General features: G+C 39.0%; 1 protein-coding gene across 11 annotated transcripts in view; it reads left to right on the forward strand.

The window, feature by feature from the left end:
- PBLD (phenazine biosynthesis like protein domain containing) overlaps positions 1-20,670 on the forward strand; it is a 175,770-nt gene that overhangs the window by 8,969 nt on the left and 146,131 nt on the right. For all 11 annotated transcript variants that reach the window (XR_013824370.1, XR_013824371.1, XR_013824372.1 and 8 more), the window contains exons 2-3: positions 12,538-12,682; positions 20,217-20,316. Coding sequence is in view for 1 of the 11 variants with exons in the window: in XM_079900853.1 (XP_079756979.1) it covers positions 12,599-12,682; positions 20,217-20,316 (184 nt within the window). In the remaining 10 variants the exon portion in view is untranslated. The remainder of the gene's footprint in view (positions 1-12,537; positions 12,683-20,216; positions 20,317-20,670) is intronic.

Raw genomic sequence — 20,670 nt, forward strand, 5'->3', positions numbered from 1 at the left:
ACTGCTTTTCATATTTTATAAGCACATTGATAACTTAGAAAACACTGTACCGTTAAGAGTAACACACCATTCCCCTCTTCCCCCACACATGATTTTAAGCTTCTGAGTGGTAGATAAAAATATGTTTCTTCATATATGTACCTATGCCTCTTAGTGTATAAATAACTATGGTTATATTGGGGGTGGAGGCACTTATTTAAGTAACTAATTTTCACCACAGTCTAGCAAAGAAGGCCCAGCAGAGATGATGAGCTCTTAAATTAGAACAATGGTACTGGGATAGATATAAGAGGATGTCTTTGAGATATTTAGGAGCCATTATCAGCAGGATTTAGTGATTGATTAGAGAAGCTGTGGATGGATAGTAAAAAGTCAAGGATGAGTTATTTTTGGTTTAGGGTTTGATGGTGGGTAGTAACTGACATAGGGAATATAGGACTTGAGTATACTGATTTTGAGGTGCCATATACAATCCAAGTGGATGTGTCTAGTAGGAAATTAATATGTGCTAGGATATATAGCTGGCGATCACCAACGTATATTTTGCTTTTACATTCTGATAGTTTAGGGAGATAGGCTCAGGCTAGGTAAATTTGGTCTAGAATCTCTTGTAAAAACTGGAATGAGAACAGATTAACTTACAATGAGGAATAATGAGAAATATAATTCAAACAGATTGACTGCATCTTGTCCCTATGTTTTGCAGTGGCTGCTTCTGAATATTATATATAAAAAAATTATACTTTACAAGTAAGTACTAGGGTTGTAATATACAGCATGATGACTATAATTAACACTACTATATGATGTATGAAAGTTGTTAAGAGAGTAAATCCTAAAAGTTCTCATTACAAGGAAACATTTTTCTTATTTTGCTTTCTCTTTTTATTGTGTTTATAAGAGGTGATGGATGCTAACTAAACTTCAGTAATCATCTCAGAATATATGTAAGTCAAACTATTATGCTATATACCTTAAACTTACACAGTAATGTGTAACAATTGTATCTCAGTAAAACTGGGGAAAAAAAGAAATCATACTGTATTACTTAGTATTGCTGTTAACAAATTACTCTAAAACTTAGCAGCTTAAAAGAACAGACTTTTATTATTTCATTGTTTCTGTGGGTCTGAAACCTGAAGGCAGCTTAGATGGGTGCCTCTGGCTCAGGGTCTCTTATAAAGCTGCAATCAAAAGTGTCAACAGGGGGCTTCCCTGGTGGCGCAGTGGTTAAGAATCTGCCTGCCAATGCAGGGGATACGGGTTTGAGCCCTGGTCTGGGAAGATCCCACATGCCGCAGAACAACTAAGCCCGTGAGCCACAACTACTGAGCCCGTGTGCCACAACTACTGAAGCCTGTGTGCCTAGGGCCCATGCTCTGCAACAAGAGAAGCCACCGCAATGAGAAGCCCATGCACTGCAACGAAGAGTAGCCCCCGCTCGCCACAACTAGAGAAAGCCCATGTGCAGCAATGAAGACCCAACGTGGCCAAAGATAATAAATAAATAAATAAATAAAATTTTTTTAAAAAAAGTGTCAGCTGGGCCTGCAGTTACTCAAGGCTCAACTGATGGAAGATCTGCTTCCAAGCGCCCTTACATGGTTATTGGCAGGCCTCAGTTTTGTTTTGTTTTTTTTAATTATTTAAAAATTTTAGAATAGTTGTAGGTTTACAAAAAAGTTGCCAAGATAGTACGAAGAGTTCCTGTATACCTCTCACTCAGTTTCCTTTGTTGTTAACATCTTACATTCTATGGTATGTTTGTCACAAGTAATGAACCAGCATTGGTCCATTGCTATTAACTAAACGCTGCACTTCATTTGGGGTTCACTTGTTTTTCTGTAACATCCTTTTTGTGTTCCAGTATCTGATCTGGGATGCTAAATTACATTAGTCAACATTTTCCTTAGCATCCTCTAGTCAAGTACTTTGTAGAATATCCTTCAGTTGGAATTTCTCTGATGTCTTTGGCATAATTAGACAAGAGTAATGTGTTCTTGGGAAGAAGACTACAGAAGTAAAGTGCCATTCCCATCACACCATATCAAAAGTATATGCTGTCAACATGACTTATCACTGATGGTGTTACCTTTAATCACCTGGGTGAGGTAGTGTTTGCCAGATTTCTCCACTGTGAAGTTGCTTTTTATCCTCTTCCTATGGTCTACTCTTTTGGAAACAAGTCACTGAGTGCACCCATACTCAAGGGGTATTTAAACTCCATCTCCTGGAAGCCACCGCAAGGAGAAGTCCGCACACGTTGACGAAGAGTAGCCCCCACTCTCTGCAACTAGAGAAAGCCCGCGCGCAGCAGCGAAGACCCAACGCAACCAAAAATATAAATAAATAAATAAATTTATATAAATAAATAAACTCCATCTCCTGGAAGAGAGAGTAGCTAGATAAATTATTTGATATTATTCTGTAAGGTTTTTCTTTCTTTCATTCTTTCATCTTTTATATATGTCAGTACAGACTCGTGGATATTCATTTTTGTACTTTGGGTTATAATCTACTACTACATTACTAATTTTGTTGCTCAAATTGTTCTTGCTTAGGCCACTGGGAGCACTTTCAGGTTGGCTTCTATATCCCTTTGACATGCCCCTATCCTTTTTATTTTTTGAGACTGCCTTACTTTCTGGTACTAGAAGATGCTGCAGGCTCATCTGGTATTTTCTTTACCCTGGCCCTAGAATCGGCCATTTCTCCGGGGAGCTTCACTTTTATTATTGGGGAATGGTGTTTAGTTTCCACATTTCCCAAATTTCCTTTTTGTTTTGTTATTAAAATGTAATTTTATTCTATTGTGGTTGAAGGACACACTTTGTATGATTCCAGGCCTTTAAATTTATTGAGACTTGTTTTATGGGCTACCTAACATATGGTCTATTCTGAAGAATGCTTCATGTGCACTTGAGAAGGATGTGCTGTTTACTGCTATTGTGGGGTGTACTAGAGATGTCTGATAGGTCTAGTTGGTTTACAGTGTTGTTAAATCTTGTTGATCTTCTGTCTAGTTGTTCTATCCATTATTGAAACTAGGCATTGAAGTCTCCAACTATTATTGTTGATTTGTCTATTTCTTCTATTCTGTCAGTTTTTGCTTCATGTGTTTTGGGGTTGTGTTGTTAGGTGCATATTTATAACTGTCATATGTTCCAGATAGATTGATACTTTTATCATTATAAAATGTCATTCTTGGGCTTCGCTGGTGGCGCAGTGGTTGAGAGTCCGCCGGCCGAAGCAGGGGACACGGGTTCGTGCCCTGGTCTGGGAAGATCCCACATGCTGCGGAGCGGCTAGGCCCATGAGCCATGGCCGCTGAGCCTGTGCGTCCGGAGCCTGTGCTCCGCAACAGGAGAGGCCACAACAGTGAGAGGCCTGCGTACCGCAAAAAAAAAAAAAAAAAAAAAAAAGTCATTCTTTGTCTGTAGTAACAAATATTGTCTTAAAGTCTATTTTGTTTGTTATTAGTATAGTCACTCCAGCTCTCTTTTGGTTATACTTTGCATGGCATATCTTTTCCCCATTTTTTTGCTTTCAATCTATTTGTGTCTTTGAATTTAAAGTTTGTCTCTTATAGAAAGCATATAGTTAGATCATGTCTTTTTAAAAAAATCCCTTTGATGTGAATTTAGCCATTTACATTTAATGTAATTAAGGTGGGGTTTAAGTCTGCCATTTTGCTATTTGTTTTCTATATGTCATGTCTTTATTGTTTCTCTATTCCTCCATTACTGCTTGCTTTTGTATTAACTAGATATTATATATATGAATATGAATATCTATAAAGAACATATGTATATGGCTATTATGAAAAAGAATACAAATAACAAATGTTGGCAAGGATGTGGAGAAAAGGGAACCCTCATACACTGTTGGTGGGAATGTAAATTGGTGCAGCCACTGTGGGAAACAGTATGGAGGTTTCTCAAAAAACTAGAAATAGAACTACCATATGACTCAGCAATTCAACTTCTGGGTATGTATCTGAAAAAAACCAAAAATACTAATTTGAAAAGATACATGCACCTCAGTGTTCATAGAAGCATTATTTACAATTGGCAAAATATGGAAGCAACCTTAAGTGTCCATCAACAGATGAATGGATAAAGAAGATGTGGTATATTTATACAATGGAATACTACTCAGTCATAAAAAAGAATGAAGTTTTGCCATTTGCAACTATGTGGGTGGACTTGGAGGGTATTATGCTAAGTGAAATAAGTCAGACAAAGACAAATACTGTATGTTATCGTTTATATGTGGAATCTAAAAAATACAACAAACTAGTGAATATAACAAAAAAGAAACGGACTCACAAATATAGAGAACAAACTAGTGGTTACCAGTGGGGAGAGGATGCGGGGGACAATAATTTGGTTGATAAATGGTAAGTCATGACGATAAGATGAGAACTGTAAACTTTAACAGAAAAGTGAAAAATTTCCATCCAAAACAGTGGGTATTCAAACATAAATGTAGTTGTGGAAATCAGAACGAGTCTAAAAATATTTGAACAAAGGAAGTGTTTCAGAGCTTCTATTAAGTATAGGAAATATGGGTAAAAGTAAACACAAAGTAGTTGAATGCCGTATATATGTGTATGTGTGTGTGTGTGTGTATGTGTGTGTGTGTGTGTGTGTGTGTGTGTGTATATATGGTCTTAGTAGCTAAATGAAACTAATTTAAAAATAGACTTTCTTCCAAATTTTTATTTAAAAACTTATTTTACTTATAATTTGTAATTATTTTTTATACTCATTTTCTTTTCACCAGCAAGTAGACTGTGTTCAAGTACACTTTGAATGCCAGTCAGTGCTCTATTAGTAAGTATTTACATTTTCAAAGAACTAAACTGGCATTTATTAATGAGTATCCTTGTTTTGAGGCAGTAGTCATAAGCAAAAGCTAAGTGGATTCTTTTATGCTAACAGCTACAGAATAACAGAAATCAACTTTCTGTTGTCTGTAGCCACAGGAGACTGTAAACAAGCTAAGACAGTTAGTTACAGAGGGACAAATAAGCCTCAGTGTTCCCAGGCATACCCATGGGCAGGTTTAATGACTAAGCTATTTGAACAAGGGAGGTTTATGATTTCCCTACATTTCCATGGTAAATGGAACCAAGATTAGAATTCAGGAAGGTGTCTACTGTGTTCTCAAAAACAAACCCAGTGGAACTCCGGGGAAGGTAGTGGGACAGGGAATTGTCAAATGGGATTTTAGTTTTTTCCGTACTATTTTATTGTTTATAAAAGGATTATATTCATATACTAATTTGATTATTAAAAACTAAAGAGTTATAAAAGATAAATATGAGTAGTTGAGAAGTCATATGAATTTATAAATTTATTTTATGTATTTATTTTTGGCTGCGTTGGGTCTTCGTTGCTGCGCGCGGGGTTTCTCTAGTGGCGGTGAGTGGGGGCTACTCTTCGTTGCGGTGCGCAGGCTTCTCATTGCGGTGGCTTCTCTGTTGTGGAGCACAGGCTCTAGGCACGCGAGCTTCAGTGGTTGTGGCTCACGGGCTCTAGAGCCCGGGCTCTAGAGCGCAGGCTCAGTAATTCTGGTGCATGGGATGCTCCACAGCATGTGGGATCTTCCCCGGCCCGGGATCGACACCGTGTCCCCAGCATTGGCAAGCAGATTCTTAACCACTGCGCCACCAGGGAAGTCCTGAAATCATATGAATTTAGATTTATGAGCTTGTACCCTCTGGGGGTAATTTATTTCTTTTTAAACAGCATATTTGCTTGGCATTATTGAGGGACATGTAAAGCCACTCTAGGTGTCCAAACGGAATGTCAGTGAAACTAGAGAAGGATAATTTAAATTATTTGGATCATTAAATTATTTGGATTATTTTTCAATTATTTGAAAAACACAGTGCTGGATAGTTGCTCAGAGCCCTGCCTGATAGCTGCACCTGAGGACCAGCCATTTGACTGGATGCCAAAATTTGTGCAAGCCCATTTACTGGGTAAATAAAAGCAAGTTGCTTAAACTTTACCTGCCTCAAATTTTCTCTCAGCAATTCAGGGGGATGTTAATCCTGCCTTTTCCTTATAGGAATGAAACCAAAACTAATTTTAAGGAGAGAGAGAGAGAAAAAGAAAAAAGACATCTTCAAAAGTAAATTCTAGATTAGATCCTCAGGGTAGAGGTGTATGGCTCATTCATGAGATTCTCTTCTCTCCCTGGTGCCTAGTATTGGAGTCTGCCTGCCACACAGTAGCTGTTGAACTGAACTTTGGATTTCTGAACCCACAAAGATAAAGAAGAAATCATGAACATTGGCTCCAGCAGATCTTTACAGCCTTAACTCCACCCTCTCCTATCCTCTTGCCACATCTATTTCCATATTGAATTGTTTACCCTGGGATTAATCCATGCACTCTGCCCAAGATGCCTGTTCCCCCCTTATGGAACTGCTGGACATTTTTTTGTATATGTTTTTGGACCCATTCAAATGTCACCTCATCTCTGCAGCTGCCTCTGACTGTCTCCTGGGCAGAGTTATTGCTCTCTCCTTGTGTTCATAAGCATTGTATCTTTATCTTTTTATTTTATATTTTATAATTTTTACATTGGTCTCCTCACTGACTGAGAATACCTTGACAGAGAGTTAGTGACTTGTTCATCATTTTATCCCCCAAATCTAGCATGTGCCTCGTGTTTAGGAAATACACAGTAATTTTTGAAAATTAAATTGTTAATGTGAACCCTATGTTAAGCATAACTGGTTACCATAGAGCACAAACAGGAATATTAATCAAATTAAATGAATAAAAATACTTTTTCTCCCCTTTGAGAATAAAAATTAAATTTATAAAATACATTTTAGAAAGATAGTTTTAATACATTTATGGTGTTAGAAACTTCATGCTCTTTTTGTAGTGAGTCTCTAAGTACGGCATCAGCATCACTTGGGAACTTGTTAGAAATGTAAATTCTTGACTTATGAAATAAAAAATTCTGGGCATGGAGTCCAGCAATTTGTGTTTTAATACAACTTATGAAATAAAAAATTCTGGGCATGGAGTCCAGCAATTTGTGTTTTAATACATCCCCACAGGTGATTCTGATGAATGCTAAAATCTGAAAAGCACTGTTCTAGAACAAATAAAAATGCTTAAGAAACTTTCACACTTGACCAAGAGCTCTTTTTACTTAATCAGAAATCTTGTTTAGTTTTCATACATAGTACAATTATTTAGTGTTTCTTGTACCAGGGTCCTTTGTATTCTTGAGTGTCTGCAAATTCTAAGAGAATTTTTAAACTCTTGAGTTTTCATTTCAAAGATGATCTAAAGTATTTTAACACTTAAGACAAAATTTCTCTTATGCAGTGGTAGTTTACAATTTCATGGAACTAAGATTTTAGTTCCTTAAGTAAGAGTTCCTCAAATTCTGGTCCTGGGATATATTCTAAGGCACGGTGGTTAACAACATGGACTCTTCAATTAGACTGTTTGGGTTCAAATTTAGGCATTGCCTAAATATGTGACCTTGGGCAAGTTACTTAAAATTTCTGAGCCTCTGTTTATTCACCTGTAAAATGGAAATGGAGATTATAATAAGGATCTATCTCATGAGATGCTCTGAGGATTAAATGCTCTTAGAACCATGTCTAGCACATAATAAGTGCTCAGTAAGTATTTATTATTATTGTTCTTGGAAATTTGTGCAGCAGTTAGGATTTTGCTGGGCTACAAGTAACAGAATACTGGATTGTGTTCATTTCCTGTTGCTGCTATAACAAATTATCACAAATTTAGTGAGTAACAATAACACAAATTTATTATTTTATAGTTCTGAAGGTCACAAATCCAAAATAGGTCTCACTGGGATAAAATCAATCTTGATCTGGGACTTCCCAGCCTCAAGATTGTGAGAAAAGAAATTCTGTTGTTTAAGCCACACAGTCTGTGGTTTGTTATGGCATCCTCAACTGACTAATCCAGATTTGTTCCTTCTAGAGGTTCTAGGGGAGAATTTGTTTCCTTGCCTTGTTCAATTTTTTTTGTTTGTTTTGGCCATGCTCCATGGCATGGGGTCGAGGAACTTCCCTGACCAGGGATCAAACCCATGCCCTCTACATTGGGAGCACGGATTCTTAACCACTGGACCACCAGGGAAGTCCCACCTTATTCAATTTCTAGAGGCTATCTATATTTCTTGGCTTGTGTCTCCTTCCTCTGTCTTTAACCCAGCAGCACAGCATGTTCAAATCACTGCCTTGAACTTTTCTGCCTCCCTCTTCCACTTTTAATGACCCCTGTGACATTTAGTCCACTGGGATAATCCAAAATAATCTTATTTTAAGGTCAGTTGGAACTTCCCTGGTGGTGCAGTGGTTAAGAATCCACCTGCCAATGCAGGGGACACGGGTTTGATCCCTGGTCTGGGAAGATCCCACATGCTGCGGGGCAACTAAGCCCATGTGCCACAACTACTGAGCCTGTGCTCTAGATCCCACAAGCCACAACTACTGAGGCCGGGTGCCACAACTACCGAACCCGCTTGCTGCAACCACTGAAGCCTGTGCACCTAGAGCCCATGCTCTGCAACAAGAGAAGCCACCACAATGAGAAGCCCGCGCACCGCAACGAAGAGTAGCCCCCACTCACCACAACTAGAGAAAACCCGCGCGTAACAAGGAAGAGCCAATGCAGCCAAAGATAAAAATAAAATTTTTTTAAAAAGTCCTGCCTTCAAATGTTGAAAAAAAAAATCAGTTGATTAGCAACCTTAATCCCATATGCAACCTTAATTCCCTGCTGCCATGCAACATAGCACATTAACAAGTTCTTGGAATTAGAATGTGGACACCTTTGGCTACTTCGGCCATTATTTTGGCTACTCCATGGATTGACAATAGTTTGAACCTTAAGGATATTTGCTGTTTACTTAAGAAGTCTGGAAGTAGGAGGATCTAACATTGATTTAGCAGGTTAACTACATTGTAAAGAACCTATACTATTTCTTCCTTACCTAGTTTGTTAGCTTTTTCTCTTCATATTTGTCACCTCATGGTCAAAAGATGATCGTTGCATTCCCAGGCATCAGCAACATATTCAAGACAGGAAAAAGAGGAGGGGGAAAAAGAGGCTGTCCATTTTCCTTTCCCATCTGCCCCTTTTATCAGAAAGCCAAAGATTGTCCCTAGAATCTCTCCAGCAATCTTGCTCTAAATGGGTCCTATGGCCATCTCTAGCTGCAAGAGGATCTGGAAGAGGGAGCATCTGGCACAGGAGAATGAAATCATACAGATTGGCTTAGACCATTTATGATACATTGATGGGGCCGGGCGCATTGCCTCCCCAAACAAAATCAGAGTTCTTTTAGAAAAAGAGAAGTGCAAGTGTGTGTGTGGGAGGGGTGGGGTGGAGAGGAGTTGTTGTCAAACAGGCAAATGACATTGGATATTAGAGTCTTGGAGGATTTTTCCCTTTAAAGAAATGTTCTCACTTGAGAAGCAATGCAGTATTTCTAGAAGCCTGATAAAGTACTTAGTTGTAGAATTTTATTTTTCTGTACCAAATTAGAGCAAGAAAACAAGACTATCTAAAGAAACATTTTAAAAACATAAACATGTAATTTATGATCTCTGTAGAAAAGTTATACAGTCTTTTCAATATAGATTTTCTCATCCAATTGAACACATAGCTGATGGCTGAGACCAACGGGGCTGTAGTTCAATGAGGCTAAAAACTTGCTCCTTTTGGCATACCTATGATTTCTGTAACAGTGTCAATTCTATTTATGAAAACTATGCTTCATTGTCAGAACTTTAATTTGTTTCTGGTCTCTATTCAATTTTTCTAAAATAATAAAGGCAATCTGTAATAAAATTTCCAAATAATTACATCAACAAACTGCAGTGTACTGTCAGTAATGGTGATGCTACTGAAACTGAAATGTTGGCTGGCAGATGATACCATGTTGAGAAGCCCTAAGTATTTGCCAGTCAATGTATGAAAGTTCAGTTGTGATGCATGCTCAGTATATTATTTACTTAATTCAATAAACATTTATTGTGTCAGGCACTGTTCTAGAAACTGAGATTTTAGTAGCAAAGAAAAACAAGAAGAGGTTCTGACTTTATGCTCTTTGCAGTCTGGTTAGAATAATCCAAGAAACACAAATGAAAGTTCAAGGTATTTTAAAATCTATCAGATCACCAATGGTGGGGCATTCTCATATGCTAAGTTGATACACTCTCTGAAGATAAATTTTAAAAAATTATTCGTTTATTTATTTTTGGCTGCGTTGGGTCTTCATTGCTGTGCGCAGGCTTTCTCTGGTTGCTGCGAGCGGGGGCTACTCTTCGTTGCGGTGCGTGGGCTTCTCATTGCGGTGGCTTTTCTTGTTGCAGAGCACGGGCTCTAGGCACGTGGGCTTCAGTAGTTGTGGCACATGGGCTCAGTAGTTGTGGCTCGCGGGCTCTAGAGCGCAGGCTCAATAGTTGTGGCGCACAGGCTAAGTTGCTCCGTGGCATGTGGGATCTTCCCGGACCAGGGCTTGAACCCGTGTCCCCTGCATTGGTAGGGGGATTCTTAACCACTGCACCACGAGGGAAGCCCTGAAGATAAATTTAACTGTATGTGTAAGTTAAGATGTCTGTACACTTTGACCCAGGGATTTGGTTTTTGGGAATCTATTATAATTAAAGAATCAGAAATGCAGACCAAGATTTACAGTCAAAAAATTTGATCACTACATTATCTTTACAAGTGAAAAATTAGAAATAAATACTCACCAAAGGGGAAATAGTTAAATAATTTATAGCATATGCATGAACCTATTGTAAATCTATTAAAATGATGTTTTTGAAGCATTTATACTCATGCTATACTGTTAAAAGGGTAAAAATTATGATTAAAAACTGTATATCTAAAATATTAATAATGTTATTGCTTGGAGGTCAGAAGGTGCAACCTTACTGAAGTTATTGAAGGGGGTCAAAAGGTACAAACTTACAGTTGTAAAATAAATAAGTCCCGGGAATGTCATGTACAGCATGGTGACTATAGTTAGCAATAATGTATTGCATATTTGAAAGCTGCTAAGAGAGTAGATCTTCAAAATTTCATCACACACAAAAAAACCCTTTTTTTGTAACTTTGTATGGTGATGGATTAACTAGGTAGTTAATGATTGTGGTAGATCATTTCCCAATATATAAAAATATCGGATCAGTATGTTGTACACCTGAAAGTAACACATCAGTTATACCTAAAAAAAAAAAAGGCAGAAAAACGTAGGCATTTGGCAAGAAAGTTAAGCAAAACACTTGTATAATAAATTACACACAAAGAAAAGAAAAAGAAACCTGTAGGCCTGGGAGCTGCCAGTGGGCTGGTGCCAGGTGTGGCCGCCAGCAAGGCGTCCCACTGTTATTTATCTTAATGTTGAGAACAAGAAATACATGTTAGGATAGGTTAATTTCTTTTAGATTTAAACAAAGCACCTTCTAATTTGCTGAATATTTTAAAAGTTCTATAACTTTGGGAGGGAAGAATCCCTCCATGCCTATGACAAAACCCATGCTTTCTAGTAAAGCAAAGGAAACACTGAGAATGTTTAACAGAATTTCTCTCTGTAGGGCATGAGAATACAGGAGATCCCCTCCCCACCCTGCTTTTCTATATTTTACAGGTTTTCAGTAAAGAGAAAGTGTTATTCTTATAATGAAAAGCTTTATTTTAACAAATCTATATCATGAGTTAAAAAGTCTCCATCTGCAGATTTATAAAATAACACAAAATTAAAGCATGAGGCTCCTTTGATTATGTTAAGTCCAAAAAAAAAAGTTATTGCTGATTTACATGGTTATGAGTCACTTTTTGATTTTCCAAGTTTTTTTTATAATGGGCATTGTAAAAAAATATAAATTTATTACTTTTGGCTGCGTTGGGTCTTTGTTGCTGCGCGTGGGCTTTCTCCAGCTGCGGCGAGCGGGGGCTACTCTTCTTTGCAGTGCGTGGGTTTCTCTTCATGCAGAGCACAGGCTCCAGGTGCACGGGCTTCAGTAGTTGTGGCTCATGGGCTCCAGAGTGCAGGCTCAGTAGTTGTAGCACACGGGCTTAGTTGCTCCGCGGCATGTGGGATCTTCCTGGACCACGGCTTGAACCTGTGTCCCCTGCATTGGCAGGAGGATTCTCAACCACAGCGCCACTAAGGAAGCGATAATGGGCATACTTTTATAATTAGAAAAAATGCATTATTTTAAAAGGGCAGTAATATTCATTGGGAAACTATAAGCAACATATATGCCCCTTGAAAATTTCATGCACTTCATTAAAAGCATAGCCTAATGTAGTTTTGGCTACTCTAGGAATATGATTATGTTGTTAAGTATGTGTACACTATGAAAAAATATTAATCCAGTAATTTAAAACAAATTCAATTTAGAGGCTTAAAATCAGAGGATCACTTTAAATGTGTATTAGGTGTGTTAGAATAATTGCTTGACTTTGTACCTGGAAAATGCTAGTAAAACATTAACTTTTTGATTTTTTGCAGCAACAAGCATGAAAGCAGGCTACTAGCAATTTTGAGAGCTTGCAGAAACATTGCAAGGAAAATGAAGTTCCCTATTTTCATAGCAGATGCATTCACAGCAAAAGCATTTCGTGGGAATCCTGCTGCTGTTTGCCTCCTAGAAAATGTAAGTAGTATTTTGTTTTGAAGTGCAGTGCCTCAAATCCTAGATTCCTGTAGAACCAAGTATTTCCTAAAAAAAAAAAAAAAAAAAAAAAAATCAGACCCACCTATTTGTGTACCTCTCTGGTTTGTTTTCTTTGTCAAATGATATCAGCAATGTTCATGTCTGCAAGTTGATATTGACCAAATCTTATGATGAGACTGCTTACACCTAGATGCAGGTGTAAGAGAAATGAAGATTCATGTAAAGAAGAACTAGAGCCAATTAAAAAAAAAAGTGTGTGGGGGATTTCCCTGGTGGTTTGGTAGTTGAGACCCCCGCCCCCGCCCCCCCAAAAAAGAGCTCGAGCTCCTTGTAGCCTCTGTGTTTTCATTTAGTTAGCACCAAATGGGGAGGAGAATGAAATTAGATGAGTTTTATGTGACTGGACATGGCTGATACTACATTTAGCTTAAAAGATTCTAGCTGGATATTTTTAACCTTACCTATAGTTCAGACAATTAGAAATTCTTTTCAGGACCAAAGATGAGACATTTTGCAAGGACTTAAGTAATGTAGTAGATAGAAGGAATTAAGCTCTAACATAGAGAGAACTCAGCTTACTGAAAGTCTCATTTTAAAAATGGCTCTTTGATTGGATAAGTTTTAACAGAATAGTCAAAGTTTCTTTGACCTTAGATGCTTTGTGTTGTTACCTGGGTGTTAGGAAACAAGCCAAGGTACGCTTCTACTCAGAGCAGTTAGTACAAGAGTAGATTTTCTGAAAATTACTTCAGGAACACAGTAAGCAGCTGATGATCTTAAAGGGCAGAAATAGAAAGGCAGAGGTAGAGAACACGGTGGGGAGTGGGGGGAAGGGGAGGGTGGGATGAATTGGGAGATTAAGTGTGACATAAATACACTACCATGAGTAAAATAGATAGCTAGTGGGAACCTGCTGTATAGCACAAGGAGCTCAGCTCTGTGCTCTGTGATGACCTAGATGGGTGGGATGTGGGGTGGGGGAGGGCATATATGTATACCTATACCTGGCTCACTTCACTGTACAGCAGAAACTAACACAACATTGTAAAGCAGTTATACTCCAATAAAAAAATAACACATTAAAAAAAGTCTTATTAAGTTGGGGCCTTTGAGTGCAAACATCAAGCTGGCTGCAGATTAAAATCACCTGAGGTGCTTTAAAAATTCCTATGCCCAGCCAATCACAATAGAATCTCTGGGGGTGGGACCCAAGCAGCACTGTTTTTTAAAGCTCCCCGGGTGATTCTAGTGTAAATCAAGATGGAGAATGGCTGAGGTTTTACTGAGACAGGTGAATATTGTTAATTGAGTCTTTGGTATACTTATTTTCTCCGTCAAATGGAGCAGCAAAATGGTGATCAAGAGTCCTCATCTTACCTTGGGCTTCCCTGGTAGCGCAGTGGTTAAGACTCTGCCTGCCAATGCGGGGACACCGGTTTGAGCCCTGCTCCGGGAAGATCCCACGTGCCATGGAGCAACTAAGCCCCTGCACCACAGCTACTGAGCCTGCGCTCTGGAGCCCACCTACCACAACTACTGAGCTCACACGCCACAACTACTGAAGCCCCCGCACCTAGAACCCATGCTCCGCAACGAGAAGACCCCACAAGAAGCCCACACACCGCAAAGAAGAGTAACCCCCACTCACTGCAACTAGAGAAAGCCCGCCCGTAGCAACGAAGACCCAACGCAGCCAAAAATAAGTAAATAAATAAAACAAAACAAAACAAAGAGTCCTCATCTTACTTTGATGATGCATTCATCATGCAACCTTGCAGTTGGCATTTTCCAACCACAAAGTGCAGAAAGTAATAAAGTTAATAGGCTTTGTCAAGTAACACAAGAGCTTAGGAGTATTAGTGAGAGAATAACAGCCGGATTCTAAAATGTGAACTTTGTTTAGAAACAATATGGCAAACATAGCTTCACGTCAAGGACTTGTGAAATTGACTAAATCTGCTTGTCAAGAGTTTTAATATAGGTGCTTCCCTGGTGGCTCAGTGGTTAAGAATCCGCCTGCCAATGCAGGGGACACAGGTTCGAGCCCTGGTCTGGGAAGATCCCACATGCCGTGGAGCAACTAAGCCCGTGTGCCACAACTACTGAGCCTGCACTCTGGAGCCCACGAGCCACAACTACTGAAGCCCGTGCACCTGGAGCCTGTGCTCTGCAACAAGAGAAGCCACGGCAATGAGAAGCCCGAGCACCGCAACGAAGAACAGCCCCCGCTTGCCGCAACTAGAGAAAGCCCCCAGTTGAAAACCATTGTTTCAGAAGATACCTTCTCTAAAGAGAGGCTTATTCTGGAGTTTTCCTGTTTAAATTATCCATAAAAACAACTTTGTTGTGTGCCCAGTATATTTATTTATCCCGATTCAGCTGGCCTTTACTGGCTGTCTACCGTAAGCTGGACACTGTGCCAGGATCAAATGTAATATTCATACATGTGTGTTTCTGTTCTTTTAAACACGACTAATCATTTCCAGTGACAGCAAGGAGGATCAGCTTCACACTTTTTTTTTTTAAGTTTTTATTGAGTCTGTTACAATATTGCTTCTGTTTTGTTTTGGTTTTTCGGGCCCTGAGGCATGTGGGAATCTTAGCTCCCCAACCAGGGATCGAACCTGCACCCCCTGCTTTTGGAAAGTGACCTCTTAACCACTGGACCGCCAGGGAAGTCCCTGGCTTCACACTTTTAAAGACGAATGCTTAGTTTTAGTTCCTAAAGTACTTGCTGTTCTGGTTTTTCTGGTTAAATTTAGGGACAACCAAAAGCCCGTTTTACAGGTTGGTGGGTTATATATTTAAAGAAAAACAGGTGTATAGCAATGCTGTGTTCAATCCATGCTTTAACTCATGTGCAGTGGCCATTTCCAAACTTGCTGCCCTTCCTTAGAGAGAGGATCACTGGCTCAGTGTGACCACACTGGGTCAGAGGCTCCTGGGGTTTCTAGAGGGTTACAACCTCATATCTCATTTTTATGCCCAGAAAAATGATGCAAAGTGCAGAGAAGATTCTTCTAGGACATTGAAGTGTTTTCCTTTGCCAAGTATTTGAGGGAAGAGAGCAACGCAAAGGAAGAGGAAATGTTAATGTGGGAATTGGTGCTTCCCAAGTATCCTCACTGGCTTCTAGAACATAACTCTCAGCTTTAAGGGCAGTGACTTCAGGCAAGTTCAGTCAGATACATACTGTGCTAATTTCTTTTCATATATTATTTCATTTCACCCTCACAACCACTCTATGAGTAGGTCTTATTATTATTATCCCCATTTTACAGATGAGAAAATGGAGGCAGAAGAAGGTTAAATGGCTGACTTCAGAATCCCACCCCAGGTCTGCCTGACTGCAGGGCCCATGCTTTTAACCCACTGTACTCAATACTAGACTAAGATATCTTCCTCTTTTATGTGCTCCCATGGCACCCTTTCCCAGTTGATAACATGCATCACTCTTGCTGTAATTCATTCAATGCCTGTCTCTCTCACTACTGTACATTCCATGAGATCTTAATCTATTCTGACTTGTTCCAACACACAAGGCCTAGCACATGGGAGGCACTAAATAGATATCTGTTGAGTGAAAGTGAAAATATTATAATCAGTGATACTATGGCAAAAATCTCCTTCTAAGAGTTCTAGTTAGCCAACAGTTATTCATCTTTTGTTCTCATTGGTAGGGAGGGTTGGGCAGGGTATGCAAAGTGAGTATGTTCTTTGGGTTCTGTGATGGAGCTGGAGACACTAAGCATCTATAAGATCCATTAGAAGCAACTGAAGATGGCCTGAAGTTTGAGTGCTGCATTGTATGGGCATAACTTTACAATCGGAAATCCAAGTGCCTCGAAAGGAATCTCCCATTCCTAGATGATTTAGAACTTTCTACATCCAAGTGCTTTAACGTCGCTGGAAGGAAAGCAGAGGGACAAAGGAACAGAGCAGGACTGTCCTGTTTAGGCTGTCATATTTCTAAACTGCCACAAGGTGGGAGTATTTTAAAACTTTACTCTGATTTTCTGATCATTAATCTTTTGTGGGCCATATAGTGATGGAACCGCAGTGTCCCAACGCAGTACATTGGAAGGCAGAAAAACAAACATGGCTCTAATTTTGCTGCTGGAAGCTTGACTCATGTGAAATTGGCAAAAGGAAATGGATATTAAAGCAAGAGAACTAACAGTTATCGGTTTGGTTTGAAACTATTATGTTACTTTTAAAAATAAGCTTGTAGTGTAAAATGGAAACATTATTGGAACCAAAATTCAGTATTTTGAATGAATGTAGTCTCATTCTTTTTTTCCTAAAGCTCTCCAAGTTGAAGCAATATTAATCTTCTCATGATTCACCATTATTTTGATCTTTGGTTCCAGTGTAGAAATTCAGCCACATGTGGTGCACATTGAGGGCTGCTACTATCATACTTTCTACATTGTCTCTGGCCCCTCAGGCAAATAGCAGGTGCATTTTCAGTGTTCTGGGGCAGAAATTGCACTTATAGAAATTCAAATTGTAATTGGTGAAATATACCAAAGCAGAGAAGATTAAAGAGTTGATGGTCTGTGAAGTGTGTGTTTTAGCTGATGTGCAAAAAAGCCCATTTGCAAAGGAATCTATTACCAATAGATGGTGAGCTTGGCTACAATGCGAAATGCTTTAATACTTTTAGAGGCTCTGGTCCTAAAGATCACGGGAAGCAATAGGCAAAGACAGGAAGGACAAGGATAGGGAGTTTGGCCAGATCAGATACAGGAGGGACTGGCAGGCACAGCAGGTTCCTTTAGTCAAGGAGGCAAATCCAGGCTTTTCTTCATTAACCCTTCAATCACCTTTGAGGCCTGTGACTGCAGACTCAGCACTGGGGAATTAAATGGCTCTGAGTTTCTCTCAGGTGTTACATGCACGGGCAGGTGGGCCAGTTTCCATGGAGAACATTCAACAGGCCACTGCGAAGCGCTTGAGTTCACTTCTGAACATTGTTGCCTTGTTGGCCTCAGCAGCACCCAACCCCCTCCTCTACTCAGGTGGGACTTCTCACTCCCCAGGCCCACAGGTGCCCAGAGGTGTGACATGTGCTCATTCCACTTCATTCCTACCATCCTAATTCTCCTTACCTTAGCTTACAGAATCCTAGAGTGTCAAAGATTTAACAGAAGGAGAAAGAAGTGAGGTCAAGTGATTTGCCCAAGAAGCGTCCCCAATACAAAGCTTTTTGCCCACATTTTCCTGTTCAACTCAACAAAATCTTCCCTTTTTCTAGGTCCACATCAAGTCCTCACCTTTAAAGTCCTAGAGTACTTAATGTCAAAATCCATTGCTGATTTCTGTATCTATCTTGACTTCTCAACTGAGAGGCTCAGGCCCTTGACCAGAGGACCATACCTTACACACCAGGGCTCCCCAGACTTTAATGTGCTCACAGATCACCTGGTTTCTGGTTAAGATGGAGATTCTGATCCAGAAGGTCTGGGGCAGGGCCTGAGACTCTCCATTTCTAACACATTCCCTTGGGAATGGTGCTGATGCTGGTGGCCTAGCGTGGCACTCAGTGATTGATTCTGCTTGCAGGAGTCCATTTTATCTGATAGACATTGGTTTTCTTGCCTGCAGCCTGTTAAAGGGATAATAATAATTTCCTTGTTATGGGGAGGCAGTGCGGCGTGGCAGGTTAAAGCACTGGCTTTGAACCACTTAAAAAGGTAACGTTTATCAAGTACTCACTATGCATCAGGCACTGTGATGAGCACTTTATATGCATTATTGGATTAAATCTTTTGAAAGAAAAACATTAAGTAAAAAACAAACAGAAAAACCCGTTGTGTTATTTTTTTCAGAAAATAAGTATCTATTTCTTAAGTGATTTCTCTTTCTGTAGGACTACAGAGCCTCTACAGATTTTTAATACAGAGCTCCTTTAAGAAAAGCTTAGTAAGTCCCCTGTTAGGATTTTTACATCAGCTGATATTTTAAAAATCATGACTGATTTTTCACAACTGCTGTTTTATGCCTTTTTTTTCAATACAGAAACTTTAATAGGTAAACATATCTGTAATGTTATATGAGTATACGGAAAGTGTTTCAAAAGAATTTGAATCAACTAAAAGACAAGGGTGTTTAACTTGCATAACTCAGATAAGTGAATTATGAATTTATTAGAATAAAGCATAATTCTTATTTCTGGGTTTCAGGAGCTCAAGAATAGTAAGTTTTGCCAAAGCAAAAATGCATTTGTCTTGAGATTTCTTTTTTTTAAAATAAATTTTTATTGGAGTATAGTTAATGTCTTGAGATTTCTTTAGAATTCAAAATCTAAGTAGTGATCATTTTGTTGATTAAAAAAATTGCTTTTCATTCTCAAAAAGAAAATTCATGCTTCAGCCCATTTTTTCCCTTGAGTTAAGAGGAATGTGTATATGTGTGTTTATGCATGTATATGTATGTAGGTGTCTTCACAATAACCCTTCGACCTAAGTACTATTATTCCCACTTTAAAGGCATAGAAGCTGAGGCTCCAGGTGAAATGACTTGCCCACTCTTGCACTGTTTCTAGGAGCTGACCCAGGTTACAAATCCAATTATGTATGTTTCCAAAGCCTACTTTAAAAAAATTGTTTTATTTTGAAAAATTAAAAAACTTAAGAAAAATTTCAAGAATGAACATCTACATACTTTTTCTCTAGATTCACTGGTTCTTACCATTTGCAAAACCCACATTCTTAATCAGTCTACCATTTATTAGACGTATTGTGTTTTTAGGATATTACATAAACTTTCTGTGTTTAATTTGTTTATCTGTAAGTGGATAAAAATATCTATATTGAGGGTGTTTAAAATGAAGGTTAACTGGATAATTATTCTCTTAGCAAATATTTATTGACCTCCTTCCATCCCAGGATGAATAAAAGCATTGTTCTAAATCAGGACAAAGCAAAGTAGCACAGTTGGTGCTCTCATAGAGCCAGAGTCAGAGGTGAGGGGAACAGACATTAAAAGGACATAGCAAGTAATTTCAGGTGGTCTATGCACTGGGGAAGAGACAGAGCAGTCTGGAAGGCTTTCTGGAGGAGGTGACCTCTGGCCTGAGGCCTGACTCATGAAAGGGAGTGAACTGTGCATAAATGGGGGCAGAGTGGTCCAGCCTGCTCAGAGTGGGCACCTGACATCTCTTCATCCAACAGAAAAGAGAGATTGTGGAGTTTCCATTTGCAGAAATTATTTTTAGAAGAGAACACATGCTCTCAGATAGACTAGATAATAATCTGACAAAGGATAGCCCAGGCCGGTAGGTTTTCAGAATCTGTTCTAGCTTTTAACCTCCACAGCTCTTCACATGGTTGCATGCATGGATTTCTGAAAAACCATCTTTATAAAAGTGCCTTGAATTCCTTGGTGATTATTTCCTTTTAGGCATATAACTTTTAATATTAATAAACTGTTATTTACTAGTGGCAGTTGCTGTCCAAGGAAGTCAGATTTTTGTTTCTGGAGTCTCAATAACCTTTTGTTTCTAATTTAGAAATTGGATGAAGACATGCATCAAAAAATTGCAAAGGAAATGAATCTCTCTGAAACTGCTTTTATCCAAAAACTACACCCAACTGACAACTTTACACAAAGTAAATACGCTTTTTTTTTAACCATTCCTGAATGGCACAAGAAGCTGCTTTTCCAGTGGGGGAATGATAGTTAAGGGAAATGTCCATTTACTATTTGCATGCAGATAGGAGAGGGGGGGGAGCTTCTAATCTGGTTTTCATTTCATCTGGGGGAGCAGGTATTGGTGAATTTGAGTGTTTCAGCTCCAGTTCTAGCACTGGGGGGCCCTAGGAGGCTTGCCTAGACTTTGCTCCTCCTTTCACAACATGTTTCAGTGATGAATCATGCTAATGAAATATTTAGAAAAGAATAAGAAAATGAAAAGTTTACGACCCCCTTGTATGGGAATGATCTCATCTCTCTTTGGTTTTTTC

The sequence above is a fragment of the Stenella coeruleoalba genome, assembly GCF_951394435.1.
Source record: "Stenella coeruleoalba genome assembly, chromosome: 16".
NCBI lineage: Eukaryota > Metazoa > Chordata > Mammalia > Artiodactyla > Delphinidae > Stenella > Stenella coeruleoalba.